Here is a 17,944-nt window from a genome sequence, read left to right on the forward strand (position 1 = left end):
TGTCTCTTATTAACATTAGTAAATAATTCTTGTCCATTGCAGACATATCAGAACACTGCAACTATTAAATTGAAGATAATTTATAATTAATTAGCTACAACCACTTGCCGTTATAGGTGTTTATTTTTCCATGATGACATCTCAAGATGCCAGGCTTCCCATTTTCAGATGTTTACCTTTATTTACATGTTGACAACATTATTTCTTTATTAATGGCACTGTAGAATTTGCAAGGAAAGTTTTTAAGACAGTTACTACAAAACATAAACAAAAAGGCATAAATAAATGTAAATAAATGTAAATAAATGTAAAGGTGACGATAATATGAGTGTAGTCTCAAAAATGTGTATTCTGAGGGACAATTTATTGTTGTCAAATGTCAGGAAATGGGTGCCATTCATGTCAGTGCATTAGCCAGTAAACACTGAAGTTGCAGGCACTACAGTTTTGACTTCACGTGCTAGGAGCAATGCAGTCACGCCACGTGACAAGACGATCTGCAAGCTTAAATGAGTATGTGAATCAGGCCTGCAGGTCACCAAAGGTTGCCCATCCCTAATTTACATGTTGATGGTAGCTGCAAAAATCAGCAACATCTGTTACAAAAGTGGTTGGCTGCAATAGGAATTTGTTTCCACACTGGGCAGCCTGTTGAACTCCACCTGACAATTTGAAAACAAATATAACATCCCACAAAGGGGTTAAACATCTCTTCCTAATTTACTTTTAACCAAGGCATGATGGCAAACATTGAACTGAAAAGTACTCCTCGAGCTAATCAATCTTTCATCACTGGGAACAGTGATGCAACTAGGTCATTGAATTCTGGAGGGATTAGAACATCACGTAAAAAATAATCTAAACTGTCAGGTATACCAAACATCACCACTTTACTGAACACTGGGAAACAATTGACAAATGTATTAATCATACACAATATATTCATACTAGTACTTCTGCAACCCAAATACAGAGATGAGAACTAATTTGAAACATTGGTCTACAGGATTTGAAAAGTGAAAATGTCCATACAGAATAAACCTAGAGTCATGCTTGGAACAGCTTTCATAGTCAAACGGAACTGAACACAAACCATCACACACGGAAGCACCAAAGAAACTGGAACAGGCATGATTATTCAAATACAGAGATATGTAAACAGGCAGAATACGGCGCTGCAGTCGGCATTGCCTATATAAGATAAGTGTGTGGCACAGTTGTTAGATCAGTTACTGCTGCTACAATGGCAGGTTATCAACAATTAAGCGAGTTTGAACATGCTATTATAGTCAGTGCACAAGTGATGGGACACAGCATCTCTGAGGCAGCAATGAAGTGGGGATTTTCCTCTACGGCTGCTTCACAAGTGTATCGTGAATGTCAGGAATCTGGTAAAACTTCAAATCTCCGACACTGCTGTGGCCATGAAAAGGTCCTGCAAGATGGGGACCAACGACAACTGAAGAGAATAATTCAACAGACAATAGTGCAACCCTTCCACAAATTGCTGCAGATTTCAATGCTTGGTCATCAACAAGTGTCAGCGTATGAACCATTCAACGAAACATCATTGATATGGGCTTTTGGAGCCATAGGCCCCCTCATGTACTCTTGATGACTGCTGAGTGGAAACATGTTGCCTGATTGGACGAGTCTCATTTCAAATTGTACCAAGCGGATGGACATGTATGGGTATGGAGACAACCTCATGAACCCATGGACCCTGCATGTCAGCAGGGGACTGTTCAAGCTGGTGGAGGTTCTGTAATGGTGTGGGGATAATGTAGTTGGAGTTATATGGGACTCATGATACATCTAGTTACAACTCTGACACGTGACATGTATGTAGGCATCCTGTCTGATCACCTGCATCCATTCATCTCCATTGTGTTCCAACGGACTTGGGCAATTCCAGCAGGACAGTTCAACACCCACTCTTGTCCATAATTGCTATAGAGTGGTCTCAGGAACACTCTTCTGAGTTTAAACACTTCCGCTGTCCACCAGACTCCCCAGACATGAACATTATTGAACATACCTGGGATGCCTTGCAACATGCTATTCAGAAGAGATCTCTACCCCCCTCATACTCTTATGGATTTATGGACAGCTCTGCAGGATTTGTGGAGTCAGTTCTTTCCAGCACTACTTCAGACATTAGTCAAGTCAATGCCATGTCGTGTTGTGACACTTCTGTGTGCTCGCAGGGGCCCTACACAATATAAGCAGCTGTACTAGTTTCTTTGGCTCTTCAGTGTAAATGCACATGCACCTTCAAACTATGACAACAACAAAAAAACTAGAAAAAGTCAAACAATTTTGGGAGCCATTAGAAAATGAGACATCAAAAAATACTAAAAGTGTCACACAAAACTACATGTAGGAGACAACCACTCAGCATGGTAGAGAACAGAAATACTAGGAAATAGGAGAAAATTTTACCATACACAAATGCACCAAAAACAAAAGAGAAAGGCTCATCATCTTCTGCAGACGATTTGACTTAAATCTGTCAATCTTTTCCATTCGGCAAAACTCACCATAAGCAGGAGCACCTCTGAGAGCTCTATTGCAGCTCTGGACAAAAGATGAAGAATGGAAATTTTTGTGGACCACAACCACACAACCTGGAAGACTCACCAATAGTTAACATATCCGGTTATAGAAGCCTTCATTGTGTGATTGTTTTCAGAAAATTACCAAGGAGAAAGACCTGGTCTCCTCATAATACACATTTAGACTCTTATCAGCTGGATCATGTGGCAATGACGAAACAAAACAGAGAGAAATCATGAATGTAGAGGGACTAGGCACAGACTAGGTCCACTTTTTAACAGAAATAAAAGCAAAATTTCAATCTGAAAGATCAAACCACAAAATTTAAAAAAGTTTACACAATTAACACAAAACTTTTGTGTCAGATGACATGAGCAAATTTGCTAAAAACCTTCACACAAACAAGATGGGAAATTGGGATGAGATCAGGGAAGCAATGATAGAAGCAGTGAAAGAGTAGAACACCCTCCAAGAAGAAGAAAAAACAGACAGCAGGGCAAAATACGTGATGAAGCGGCAGAGTAGACAACATGGAAAAAAATGGAACTCCTGCAAACAAGAGTGTGACTTGAACACATTCACTGAGAGAAGAAAACAAATATCAAAAATTATTACAACAGAGAAGTGGAAATATGACAAAGAACTATTAGAAGAAAGATACAAATTTCAGACAGAACACTAGGGACTTATACAAAATTTTTGAAGAAAAATAACAGGGTACAACCCAATGAGTCTTTCCTTCAAAGATCAACAATCAAACTGATTACCAACAACAAAAGCAATTGTGAGCTACAACAAAAATAGTTCGAGTGTCTTTAAATTGTGAGGAACCAACACAACAATTAATTTTCAGACACTTCCAAAAGGAAAACACATATTCAGAACCACTGACACTGTATCAAGTTGGACAATACATTGGCCACCTAAAAAACGTCAGTGCCAAAACAACACAGGATGTTAGCCAAGATGAGGAAACTGGGAGGGATGCAGGCAGCTGAAACTGTTTGTGAGCTCATTAAAGATAGTTGAGAGAATAGAAGAATACCAGATGATTGGGAACAAGCCATACCCCATCCACTATATAAGAAGGGAGACAGGACATACATCAACAATTACTAAGGCATACATTTACTTCCAGTCATCTACACAACTGTTTCCAAGGCACTACTGAATGATGGAAGAGCAGACGGAACTGATGTGTACTAAGAGGGTTTTGGGAAAAGTAGTTTGTGCCCTGAAAAATTTTTAAATCTAGAATTGATCAAATTCTGCAATTTTAAAAAAAGAAATGGAATTGAAAACTATGTACTGCAGCACAGTATACAATCTTTAATAAATGTTGATCCAACCAATTAATAGCAAGAGTGTCATTCAAGACAACAGATTATGAGACCACCTAAGACGAATAACCATATCAGGTAAGTTACATAACTGTTTCCTACCCTACATCATCTGAAAGAGCCTACGGTTTAGATGCAATTTGTGGTCCACAAGTTCAAAACCAAAGGCATTACAGTTGTTTTCTTTGATCAAGATAGGATCCTTTTTCTGTGACACAGTGCTTAGCAGAAGTTTACAGCCTCTTCACAGACCCTGAGAAGTCTTCTTTTGGAATTTTCTTCAGTTTGTTGGTCATAATCTTCTGGATACAATCAACTGGATCAAACCTTGAGCCTTTCAGGTACATTTTTAACTCTGGGAAGAGGAAATAGTCTGAAGGGGGACAAATCTGATGAGTAATGAGAATATGCAACATGAGATGTTTCATAACATTTCAGGTGACCTGCCAGACACCTGCAACTTGCTGCCATGATCTTTAGGCTGTCTTCAGATGAATACTGATGAAAATGCACTGAGCTGACATATTTCAAGACCCCCACCAAAACATGCATGGTGTATCCAGTTGATGAAGCACATGCACTTCTGCTACGAGTCTGTGGGCTGCAGCATGGGCCTTCCATAGTAAAAGATTGCTTCATCAATATCAAATTAATTTACTTTGAACAGTACAATTGCAGAACATGGCCAGCTATGCAAATCACAAAGTTTCCTATGAAAGGACTGTATGCAGAATTTAACTGAAAGTCGTTGTCTTGATTAATAAGGACTCAAATAGTCATATTTCCACTTATTTATTGATGATGGAACTCAACTGGTTTGATGTGTGGGCCACTATTTTTGTTTCATTGTGTTTTATAAAATGACCAGTCGAAATACAGTGTTCGGCAATAGTGGACCTATTGGCTTGGAGGCCGCTGATGTTCTACAATGCAACCCTGCATGACGTGCACTGTTTGCCTTATATAAGATCTGCTGAATTTGCACGGAATCCTACAAACATCTGCCTCACACAAATGTAAGTTGTCTTTAACAGATCCCAATAGTGTTGAGGTTTTGGAAGGATGATGGAATAATACTTTAATTTTATGTCTTCCCAATATTCTGCCTATTTTTGCTAAAACATTTCCAATGTATGGTAGATAAGCATTATTCTGAAGGCATCATTCTCTTCCTTGTTCTGTCATTTGTACATCTGTAGCATTCTCTGTACTTGCTGAGATGAATATCCATTGTTCAGAAACACAGTTTGCAGATCTGCCAGGTCCTTTTGCACTTTATCGGCATCTGAGACTGTATGGGTTCAGTGCATAATGATCTTTAGAATGTCCATCATTTCTACTGGACAGTGGCATCTGCATTTAGAAGTTGTCGTCTTGGGATAGGCCGGATGCTGTGATGTGGGCCAAAGTGAACTGGATTCACAACAAGGCTATAACAAGGCAGACTGCAGAGACTGGCTGAATTTGGATACAGATGCCACAAGAAGTTCCTGTTCGACAACATATTATCAACTTGATGGGGAAATCTATAGATGACAAGACTGCATCCTTGTTGGCAAGAGGTTTTAATTTTACTCCTACATCTGTTTTACTGACACTAGTGGACTTGTCAGTCCCACCAGACAGGCTGTGTGCTGCCTTGAAAGTTGCAGCAAGAGGAAATGTCCACCCCTGGTAGCTGAGTGGTCTGCGTGACAGAATGTCATACCTAGTGGCCCAGGTTCGATTCCTGGCTGGATCGGAGATTTTCTCTGCTTAGGGACTGGGTGTTGTGTTATCCTTACCATCATCATTTCATCCCCATCGACATGCAAGTCGCCGAAGTGGCGTCAACTCGAAAGACTTGCACCTGGCGAACGGTCTAACCGACGGGCCCTAGCCACATGGCATTCCATTTTAGCAGAGGAAATTTGTCAGAAGTCTTGCCATGTGTTGACAAGAGGCATACAACTGAAGAGCAACATCTAGCCTAAGGGCGGGTCACCCTCTCCTGATTTACAAGGTGACGTACTCGGGTTGGATGAAGGTAACGCTACTGTGCTTTTGCCACAGAAGGATTATAGTAATAACATCAATGTGTTTTTATTGAGTGGCTCACCATATCATAAGAGCAATAATCGTCCTATTAACCAAGTGATGGGAGCAGAACTTCTATCTAACACTTCTCTACCACAGAAGGTCATTAAGAGCCTGAGGTCAAATAGTTCAGTTCGAACTAGGCTGTACGGAAAGCTCAATATCCGCAAAGAAGGCATGATGCCTTAATATCCTTTAATGAGCAATATTGGAGTGGCCACCTATGACATAATGACTTTACTCAAACCCATTGTACACAAATGTGCCCATCACAAACAGTTCTAGCAATTTTATTAGCAGACATCAATCACTTAAGCTGAAAAGCAATGACTTGGTCAGCTCTGATGATGTTTTGCTTTTTACAAATGTGCCTCTAGTGGACTCACTGCATCTCATTGGCACTACATTTGGGACTGACATTACAGCATTGTTCACACGCCCCAACCCCCCCCCCCCTCCCCCCTCCCTCCAATGTACTTTTTATTTAACAATCAGTGTTTCAACAATCTGGTGGTGTCACCATTGTGTCCTTTGTCTCCTCTGGTGGTCAATTTTTTTTTAAAGATTTTGAGGATTGAGCACTCACCTCAACTAAAGTCTTTTGGTGATACACGCAGACACTTACAAGCTACTACTCGCTAACATCTGACATAAATGATAGGCATTCTAAAAATCTTAAGCCACTGAGCTCATACCATTCTGATAAATACAGACAGCAAGACAGACATACAAATGACAGAACAAGGAAGAGGATGGGGCCTTCAAAACTGCTGTGTATCTACTGCGTACATATTGCAAATGTTTCAGTGAAAATAGGTAGAATATTAAGAGGACACAAAATTAAAGCAATATTTCGTTTTCCTTCCAAAATCTTGAAGCTATTGGGATCTGTTAAAGATGACTCAGGGTTGCACAAGGCAGTTGTTTACAGAATTAAGAGTGAATGCGGCAAATATTACATACGGCACTTGAAGCTCACTATGCCCGATTGCATTGTAAAACACCAGCAGCATATTTGCCTCCTCCAAGCCAACAAGTCCACTGCTGCTGAACTTTGTATTTTGACTGGTCATTTGATAAAATACAATGAAACAAAAACTGTGTCCCATACATCGATCTTTTGGAGTTCACCAACAATGAGTCAGTGGAAATACAACTATGAGTTAATCGAGGCAGTGGCTTTCAGTTAAATTCTGCAGTCAATCCTGCCACAGAATAATTTTGTATGCTGCACAGCTGGAATCATGGTATTTTTAACATACAATGCAATCAGTTTGGTGGTGCAGAGCACACACTTGCAGCTAAAGTGCATCTGTTTAAGCAGTGCATGCCTCATGCGACGCATGTGCATTGCCAACTGGATACAAAATGCATGTGCCAGTGGGATCTTAAATACATAAGCTCAGTGCATTTTGATCAATATGCACCTACAGATAGCCAGAAGACTCTGCACCAAAATATTATGGCAGTAAGTTGCAGGCATCTGGCAGTTTGCCTGAAATTTTATGGAACAATCTGCATGCTGGTAGAGTTTTAAATTACACATGCAACACTGATGCTTGCAAGTCATTACCCTGACAATGAGCTGGGATGTTGTGCAGTGGCATTGGGAGGGGGGAGGCAGAGCATGGGGGGACAGCAGAGGCCTAGGCAAATTCACTGGATGTGAACTACCAAATATTTCAACAATTCCTGTTATTGTTCTTTATTTACTGTTCTACCTGGAGGCACATATTCTTTGTGAATGATGTCACTAACATTGAAAAACATGATCAACATTGTCTTCATCCTTGATTTTCCCAATGTTCAGCTCTCTCTCTCTCTCTCTCTCTCTCTCTCTCAGTGTGTGTGTGTGTGTGTGTGTGTGTGTGTGTGTGTGTGTGTGTGTGTTTTGTTGCATCAGAATCAAACTGGAAAGCCACTGCCTTTTTCTGTGAAACCGTTTTTCCTATAAAATCTGTATGATGTTTATTTTCAGCTTGTATTTAATATTCCTTCCTCAAGTGTTTCTGAGAGCTGTTTTTTCTGTTACTGTGTAGTGTGACTCAGTCCACATTCTGCAAGGCTCTCTTTCACAGTGAAGTTCACAGTACTAAATGGAGTGCATTTATCAACTTTATACTCAGTTCCTTATTTAACAATTGCTGAATTGATAAGCACCATTCACGTTAGCCAATAATAGTAGCATGTGTTGGTAGGTTTGTAGATTTCCTGTGGCCATACTACATACTTAAGACACTAAAATGAATAACATAACATTTCTTACCTTGAAGGCTGAAAACAGCAATTTCACCAGATGTGCTATGAGGAGAACCAAAATGAACACCAGACACCAAGAGGAGTGTGTCAGAGGCATTAAATTGGGAATATTGTGTATATTTCCAACAAAATAATTTCATGTCATGGTAGTACTTTATTTTGGCAGGGCAAGATGAGGTCCAAACCTAAAAGCAACAAAACACTTAAAATGCTGCAGCAAAAACATCTGTAGAAAATATGTAGAACTATTAAAACAGGGAAAAAGTAAGTCTGCTTCTGTAACTATACACCATTTAAACAAGTGTGGGAGATGTGCACAACATACTGTTAATACTAAACTGTAAGTGTCCCACACACTTTATCAATATTCCAGGATGGCTCACACAATTATTTAGTAAGCAATCTGCTGTGCAGACTGATTGCATTTTCCCAGTGTTCTCCCAATGACACACAGTTTGCTACCTGGTTTACCTACGACTGGGCATTCCACTTAATAGCCCTCCAAATTATTACTCCCAATTATTTATATGAGTTAACCAATTCCAATTGTGACTCACTGATGTTGTAATCATACAACATTACTTTTCTGTATTTTGTTAATTCCACAATTTTACATTCTGAACATTTAAAACAAGTTGCTACTCCTTGCACTACTTCAAAATCTTATCACAATCTACTTGGATATCTGTACACCTTTTCTGAGACAGTATTTCATTACAGATAGCTGCATCATCAGAGAAATATCTGAAGTTACCATTTGTTGTGATGTGGTTTGACAATGCAGGCATGACACATAATTATCAAACAACTTTATTTCCAACTCACTGCATGATGAATCTCACCATGCCCCTCAATTTTTACAGGCAGTTATAAATTAAGAACTGAGTCTTAAGTTTGTGGTTCTAGTACTGAAGTCCAAGTCCTTCAACACATTCTCGTGCTTTCCTGCAGGAAGAGCCTTCATCAGCACGTCTGCCATCATAACTTCAGTTGGCTGATATTCCAGTTTCAGTAGATACTCTTAAAGAGCTTGACATAAGAAGTGATATTTTATATGAAAATGCTTCATCTTTGAGTGAAAAAACTGGGTTGTGTGTTAACTTTGCAGCTGACTGTCACTGAACCAAGTGATGTTCGATTATTTTCCTGTACCTGGCTTTATCATGAATGTTGACAGATGAAGCATTTTCTTTGCTGCTTCCTTGAGGCTCATGTGTTCAGCTTCAGTTTATGAAATATCAACAATTTTCTGCTTGCATAAACATCCTGAGATTGCTGATCCAGATAAGGTGAAGCTGTAGCCTGTATATGACTTCCTATCAGCACTGGAACTTCCCCAGTCAGTCTCTGCAAAACAGAAGATTCCTCCTTTATCTTTGATGTAGATCAGTTTCTTGTCTATATTTCTTTTAAGATATCCAAGGATTTGCTTAGATGCTTGCCAGTGAATAAAATCATGGCCGTTGTTGTACTGGCTCAGATTACTGACTGCATATCATAAATAAGGTCGAGTATTGGTAGTGATGTATTTCAATGCCCCAACCAGTTCTCTGAATGGATAGTAAGTACCATCTTCTGTATTCGTAGCTCTTGCATCCAACTTTCTAGCAGTTGCCAATGGAGTCCTTAATGTCTTGCAGTTATCCATTTGGTGTAAAACCTTTTGGATACAGCCACTTTGACATAATATAATTTTGTCAACAGACTGATTTACTTCTATGCCCAGACAGTACCTTATCGCATCAAGTTACTTAACATCAAAGCTGGCTGATAACTCATCCTTTATTTATTTTGCCCTTTTTGTGTCTGCTGAAGCGATTATAATGTTGTTTACATAAATGAGTAGAAAGACTGGATGTTTTTCTACTCTGGCTACAAAGACCCATGGATCTGAACTTGTGGGTGGCAATCCAGTTGATGTTAAGGTTGCATTCAAATTGGCATATCACTGTTGACCAACTTGGAGCAGTCCATAAATGGCTTTTCTAAATGTAAACACTTTATTAGTGAATTTCATTGTATGGAACATGTCACTTGCCCTCTTGACTATATGATTTCCTCCATGTCTTTCATCTTTTGTAAAAATTTGAAAAGTGAGCTCAATCGTTCCATGAATATTTCTGTAACAATTTCACCACTGAGAAATGCAATGGTGACATCCAACTGTGAGACATGAAAGTCAAATCTGACTGACAGAGCCATAAGTAATCTAAATGATTCAGTTCTTGCAATTGGAGAAGAATGTTTCCAAAAAGTCAACTTCAGACTGTTGGCTGAATCCTCTTGCAACTATTCTTGCTTTTTTCCTCAGCAAAGATCATTGACCTCTGTAGTTATTCTTCCAAACAGTCCAACAGTCAATTACCCTTTCATTTGTTGGCCTTTCTGCCATGTTCCAGGATACCAATTTTCTCAAACCACTCTTAATGATCTGGATCATGTAATGCAACATTGACACTGACCACTGTTGCATTTGCAATTAAGTTAGCATCACGGTGATGAATCTATACCTGACTGTTGAGTAGATGTAACTTGAATTATTGTCTTCATCACATGATAAGTTATCCTCAAGATAGAATTCTTGGCCTGCAGTAACTGGAAGCCCGTCCGTTTCAAAGGTGTATAATGGTTCATACTTTGATAATGGCTCTGGCTTAATTTTTATATCACCATTGAGATCACCTCCCACACAATTCATGTTGATGCCTCCTTTTGTGGTGACAATCTTGTTCATCCTCATAGAAGACCGCTTAAATTTGTTTGGACTCAAAACTGTCATGATCAAGGAACATGACATTTTGCGACAATGGAGTTCAAGCATTGAAAACTGGCTCACGCTAAACACTATGGCAGGGCGGTGATCCTTCCAGACTAGTAGTATTCAACTGTACTTCAAAACATTGATTAGATTAGATTAGATTAATACTAGTTCCATGGATCATGAATACGATATTTCGTAATGATGTGGAATGAGTCAAATTTTCAAATACATGCCATAATTAAGTTAATTTAACAACATAATTAAGTTAATATAACAACTTTTTTATTTTTATTTTTTTTTCCTTAATTTGTATCTAAAAATTCCTCTATGGAGTAGAAGGAGTTGTCATTCAGAAATTCTTTTCATTTCTTCTTAAACACTTGTTGGTTATCTGTCAGACTTTTGATACTATTTGGTAAGTGACCAAAGACTTTAGTGGCAGTATAATTCACCCCTTTCTGTGCCAAAGTTAGATTTAATCTTGAATAGTGAAGATCATCCTTTCTCCTAGTATTGTAGTTATGCACACTGCTATTACTTTTGAATTGAGTTTGGTTGTTAATAACAAATTTCATAAGAGAGTACATATACTGAGAAGCTACTGTGAATATCCCTAGATCCTTAAATAAATGTCTGCAGGATGATCTTGGGTGGACTCCAGCTATTATTCTGATTACACGCTTTTGTGCAATAAATACTTTATTCCTCAGTGATGAATTACCCCAAAATATGATGCCATATGCAAGCAATGAGTGAAAATAGGCGTAGTAAGCTAATTTACTAAGATGTTTATCACCAAAATTTGCAATGACCCTTATTGCATAAGTAGCTGAACTCAAACATTTCAGCAGATCATCAGTGTGTTTCTTCCAATTTAATCTCTCATCAATGGACACACCTAAAATTTTTGAATATTCTACCGTAGCTATATGCTTCTGATTAAGGTCTATATTTATTAATGGCGTCATACCATTTACTGTACGGAACTGTATGTACTGTGTCTTATCAGCATTCAGTGAGTCCGTTTACAAGGAACCACTTAGTAATTTTCTGAAAGACAGTATTGACAATTTCATCAGTTAATTCTTGTTTGTCAGGTGTGATTACTATACTTCTATCATCAGCAAAGAGAACTAACTTTGCCTCTTCATGAAAATAGAATGGCAAGTCATTAATATATATTAAGAACAACAAAGGACTCAAGACCGACCCTTGTGGAACCCCATTCTTGATAGTTCCCCAGATTGAGGAATGTGCTGATCTTTGCATATTACGAGAACTGCTTATTTCAACTTTCTGCACTCTTCCAGTCAGGTACGAATTAAACCATTTGTACACTGGCCCACTCACGCCACAATACTTGAGCTTGTCTAGCAGAATTTCATGATTTACACAATCAAAAGCCTTTGAGAGATCACAAAAAATCCCAATGGGTGGTGTTCGGTTATCCAGATCATTCAAAATTTGATTGGTGAAAGCATATATCGCATTTTCTGTTGAAAAACCTTTCTGGAAACCAAACTGACATTTTGTTAGTACTTCATTTTTACAGATACGCGAAGCTACTCTTGAACACATTACTTTCTCAAAAATTTTGGATAAAGCTGTTAGAAGGGAGATTGGACGGTAATTGTTGACATCAGATCTATCCCCTTTTTATGCAAAGGTATAACAATAGCATATTTCAGTCTATCAGGGAAAATGCCCTGTTCCAGAGAGCTATTACACAGGTGGCTGAGAATTTTACTTATCTGTTGAGAACAAGCTTTTAGTATTTTGCTGGAAATGCCATCGATTCCATGTGAGTTTTTGCTTCTAAGCAAGTTTATTATTTTCCTAATTTCAGAGGGAGATCACTTGAACTGCCCCCTTCGCATCTTATACCTCTTTAAGATACCACGCACCAGAACAAATGTGACTGCCTGCACTTGTAAGAGTGAACACCAGCTTTTAACTACTACTCTCACCATGTGAAAACATAGGCTCAACACAGAGCTGATATCAAGCCACAACCCAATCGGCGGCCATCTTGGCAGAAAACACAACATGAGAACAGGTCTCCAATAATTGCCACAACCTACACATTGACACGTTACACAAGTTGTCAAAATTAGTAATTTGAGGGGTAGCCAACTTATTGCTGTCATACACGGCAGTCTTAGACCTAGTTTCTGTGACAGCTACGTTTACAACGAAGATTGTACAACCTTGTTATTTACATACTGTATTCTTTTTGTTCGTTTTTAAAAATAATGGTACAGAATCATACAGTTTATGTTGTAATATGCATTTTTCTGTCAAGGGTGCTGCAAACCTCATCTCTCTCTTTACGTATCAATTATAAATGTATTATTGTTGAAGGAGGACAGAAAAAAGAAAAGTAACTGAAGACAACACAACTGAGACAAATCTATTACTTTCATTTCATCCCTGATATTCCTTTAAGTGTTATCACTTAATGTTAACAGATATTGTCACATAGAATCTAGAGTCATACCAGTTAGGAGAGTAGCTTCAATATGTACCTGTTGCTGCCACATTAAATGTTGGAAAATACTATCACTGACAAAAAGAAGTTAAGTTCTTCAAAGTAACAGTCTAGGGTAGATGAATTTTCTTCACATCATACTATCCTCACATATATAAATTATTAGAGTTGGGTTTATTCTTGATGTCTAGAATGGATGTCATAATGCAATGGTTTCCCATCTTGTTATCTTGTTGTCAGGCCTGAAATTACATCTACTATGTGTTCTGCATCAAATGATTAGCAAGCACTGTAGAGGGTCACAGAAAATGCTGCATGCTTGCAAGAGACAAGAGACAACATTAATGTAGTTGGACTCATGAAAAATGGCGGTCGAGTTTAGGCTTGTTTGCACACTTATATCATGCATTCTCCAACAGCCAACGAGCATTCAGCAGTATGCATGTACTGTAACTGTTGCTTGGAACCAACATCAATGCAATTCCTATCCATGCCCAAACTGTACAGATTGCTATCATTCAGGAATTTGACTATTGTACTTCACACAACGCTGTCATTCAAGGCCTACACGTGATCAATTGAGTGAGCTGTACATCCTGATCAACTAAGTCTAATCACACCATTAAGTCTTACCATATTGAGTGTCAAAAGTATTGCAACCCTTTCACATCTGCACCTGCCTTTTTAGCAGAATTAAAGAACTTGAAAGCCGCCCCCCCTCCCCCCCTCTCTCTGTCATACAGGACCATTGGTTGGAGACTACTTGAAGCGAGGCTACAGAAATATTTTTCTATGGGCAGACTGATGTTAAGACAACAACATAGATGACCTGACAAAAAGTAGGTGATACTCCAAGGCTGTGTGCTTTGTTTCAGGGGGTTACACAGATGCCATCATCATACGCAGGACATGACTATCCATAAGAGAACAGTGACTGCATTTCCAAAGACAGGGAGTAGGTTCACGTGGTAAGCTATGACCTGACAATGACAGCAACACGCAAACAGATGCATCGAGCGATATGCAGTGACCACAAATGACACAACACATCCAACAAAACATCTATCAAACACAAAGAAAGAATAAGCTGATCAAAAACCATGAAATGCTGAAACAGAAGGAAAGATTCATAACATCCAGCAAAACTACTTCTGTGGTTATGGGATCCTAGAAGAGAATATGTACATTGAGAGACTGGGACAGTGAGATATTTCTCAAACCATACAGCATTTCACAACATCCAAAATGCACCTGAAAGGAAGCACAACATGCTTTCCTTCTAGCAAACATCAGACCAAACTATCTTAAAGGTTGAAAGTCTCCCCACTGATCCCTGCATACTGCTTGAACTAACAGGGAGAGTGTTCACAGAGACTGGAAGGGTACAACCTGGACCAAGTGTACAGAAAGCTTAAGAGGGCACATGGCCATGTAGTTTTTGACAATACCAGGATAAGTATGAAACCCTTTGTTTTCAACAAGCATCCATGAAGCTGTTCTAACTAAACACTGTGTGTTTATTTCCATGAAAGCAGATCTGGAAAAGGTCGTGAAGGAAGAGTGTGTGGATGAGATATGGTTGTAGGAGCCATTCACACAGAACGGACAGCTGTTTGGTATCACAATCAATGCAACAGTGAACACAGGGGGGGGGGGGGGGGGGCACCAATCCAAATGCTGTGATCATATTAGTCAACAGGCAGTGGACTGTAGTGAAGACATCACAACTATGCACTGACCACGTAAGAAAGTGCTTGTACGTTTCTTGTCACATGCGTGTGGCAATGTTTATGATTATGACATTATGTTCACAGTGTGTAGCCCCATTGTGTATCTCCCCTGATAACATGAGACCAATAGATTTTATATTCACTACTATAACGTTAGTATTTGATTTTACTTCTGCCCTGTTGCTAAAATGTATAGGGTTGGCTCTCCCATTTCCCTTTTAACTGTGTATCAGTTATTCGTGTCTATCTCGTCATTAATGTCACATCCCATGGATCTGTTCACAATGAGTGTCACACAGTTGAATATGTGTTGATAGATCTAGCGATGACTAACTTTTTATGTTGTGAGTGTTGTGCAGTTCTGTCTACCCATTCTCCATATGGAGAACTACACATAAACTGACAAAATTACACATTATTCTCTTTACATAAACTGACAAAATTACACATTATTCTCTTTACACACTTCAACTGTAGAACGGATAGAACTGCACAACACCCACTTCATAAAAAGTTCATCATCACTAGGTATACCAATGCACATTCAACACTATGGCAGTCATCGTGAACACAGCCATAGGATGTGACATTAATGACAAGATACACACAAATAACTGATACATAGTTAAAAGGGAAAAGGGAGGGCCAACCCTACACATTTAGCAAGGGCATAAGCAAAATCAAACACTAACATTACAATAATGAATATAAAATCTATTGGTGTCATCTTATCATGGGAGGTACACAATGGGGCTACAAACAGCGAACATAATGTCGTAATCATTGCCACATGCACACGAGAAGAAAATGCAACAAGCACTTTTTATCTAGTAAAGCAGACTTGAAGGAATTACAGGACTTTGCAGCAACACACATCCTTTCACATATTGAAATCAGCATTGACTATAAGATAATTTTATTAATGGAGATCTTACAATAGCCACAAAACAATCCTAATAGTAAGAGATACGAGTAAAAGCGAAATAGTCTGTTTGAATGAACTTAGCAACCTCAAAAAGGATTCAAGACTTACATACAGATACTACCAGAGGACAGTAACTGCTAGAGAGGCACAAATATGATGAACAGTTTAGAGAGGTGAAGTGACAGTGCAAGGAACTGCTACTGCAGACAAAGAGTGACTATTGGGGCAAGTGTGTTCAAACACAATTGAGCGACAACTTATGGTGCGCATGTATGAACTGATGACTGGGAAGGTAATACAAAATTTGTGCTAGCCACACTTAGGTGAAATGATGGAGTCTTCACACAAGGATGGATAAGTACAGTGGAATTTTTGCTTTGAAAGTTACTTCACAACAACCACCACAACATTGACTGTAGTGCGACCACAGATGAGCCAATAATATTCCCCGGTAGTTCAATAACAAAACACTATTTCTAACTCAAAAAGTAATGAAAGTAATTTAAAATAAAATAGCCATAGTGATGCTGAGCCATATATTTCTGATGGACAAGCAATAGAAGATTCCAGTATAAGGTGCCACGGGATGCAGATACATATAATTCTGGTGGACACACACACAATCCAATCTTCCAGAATATGGAGCCACAAGAAAAGTAAAGTTACTAAGGTTACTAGTTTGTTCACTGTGATGAACAATGCTTGAATTAATCTAGTAGGACTTTTGTCTCTGAAGACAATTGCTTGACAGAAGCACAAAGTCAAAGTTCAACCAGCATGCACTGTCCCTGGAGCACAGTGTCCCTTGAAGCTGTCAGTAGTGACTGCCAATTGCTCGTTGTGGTACTACTGTGGACCCTCTGTGGTTGATGCTGCAGTTACAAATGCTGGATCAGTGGCTGGATGGCCACTTGTGTATAGGTTTGGCAGACTGATACTTGCTTGGCATGCTGCAGGTAAGTGATTGGGAGATTTAAAGTAAAACCACAAAAATAGCACCACCTGTGGTGACCCAACTGCCATGGTGGTGATGTGGGTGCCACTTGTTCCTATGGAGTATGCTGGAAGCTAACTTATAAAGAGACTAGCAAGTTTTGATCAACCACTGTGCTGGTATATAATATGTCCAATGTTGTAAGGCTGGCAGGGGCAACCCACTAGTTGCATCTGCAGTGCAGGTAGATGTAGTTGCAGGATCTAGTACAGACCACCCATATCACACCAGTTTAGGAGTTCTAACACAGACAAAATACACACAGGAGACTGTCACCTGCTCCATCACATTGGAAGAGATGGCACTACCCATAGCAAAATTAAAAGATAAAGCAGCACCTGGCCCATATGGCATTCACTCTGAAACCCTTAAAACAGTAGCACCACAGATAACCAATTTTTAGCTGAGGTAATAAGTGACACCCTAAGACTGGTAAGAGTACTTGCAGCTTGGATGTTATCATCAAAAAATTAGAAGACAATGACCTGGCCAATCCAAGATCATATAGGCCAATTTGCCTGATCAAAGGTCCATGAGCAGCTTCTGTGTAACAGACAACAGGGCAACAGGTGGCCAATATGGGTTCTGTGAAAATAAGTCAATGCCCACAGCGTTCACAAGACTACAGGGACTGCAAGTACCAGTAACTCTTTACAACTGTCTACTAGACTATCATAGTAATAGAGTAGTTGAATGGCAGGTGGATCAAGAGAATTACAAATGGATGCCTACACACACACACACACACACACACACACACACACACACACAATTGCAGCATACGCTGATGAACTATTACTCAATTCCTCTACTAC

At 39.1% G+C, this 17,944-nt stretch overlaps 1 protein-coding gene across 1 annotated transcript in view; it reads right to left on the reverse strand.

The window, feature by feature from the left end:
• The window catches only part of LOC124615366 (F-box/WD repeat-containing protein 5), an 80,872-nt gene that overhangs the window by 19,950 nt on the left and 42,978 nt on the right, over nucleotides 1-17,944 (reverse strand). Inside the window, exon 4 of the mRNA XM_047143185.1 lies at nucleotides 8,239-8,416. Coding sequence (XP_046999141.1) covers nucleotides 8,239-8,416 — 178 coding nt within the window. The remainder of the gene's footprint in view (nucleotides 1-8,238; nucleotides 8,417-17,944) is intronic.

This window comes from Schistocerca americana, chromosome 5 (assembly GCF_021461395.2).
Source record: "Schistocerca americana isolate TAMUIC-IGC-003095 chromosome 5, iqSchAmer2.1, whole genome shotgun sequence".
NCBI classification, from domain to species: domain Eukaryota; kingdom Metazoa; phylum Arthropoda; class Insecta; order Orthoptera; family Acrididae; genus Schistocerca; species Schistocerca americana.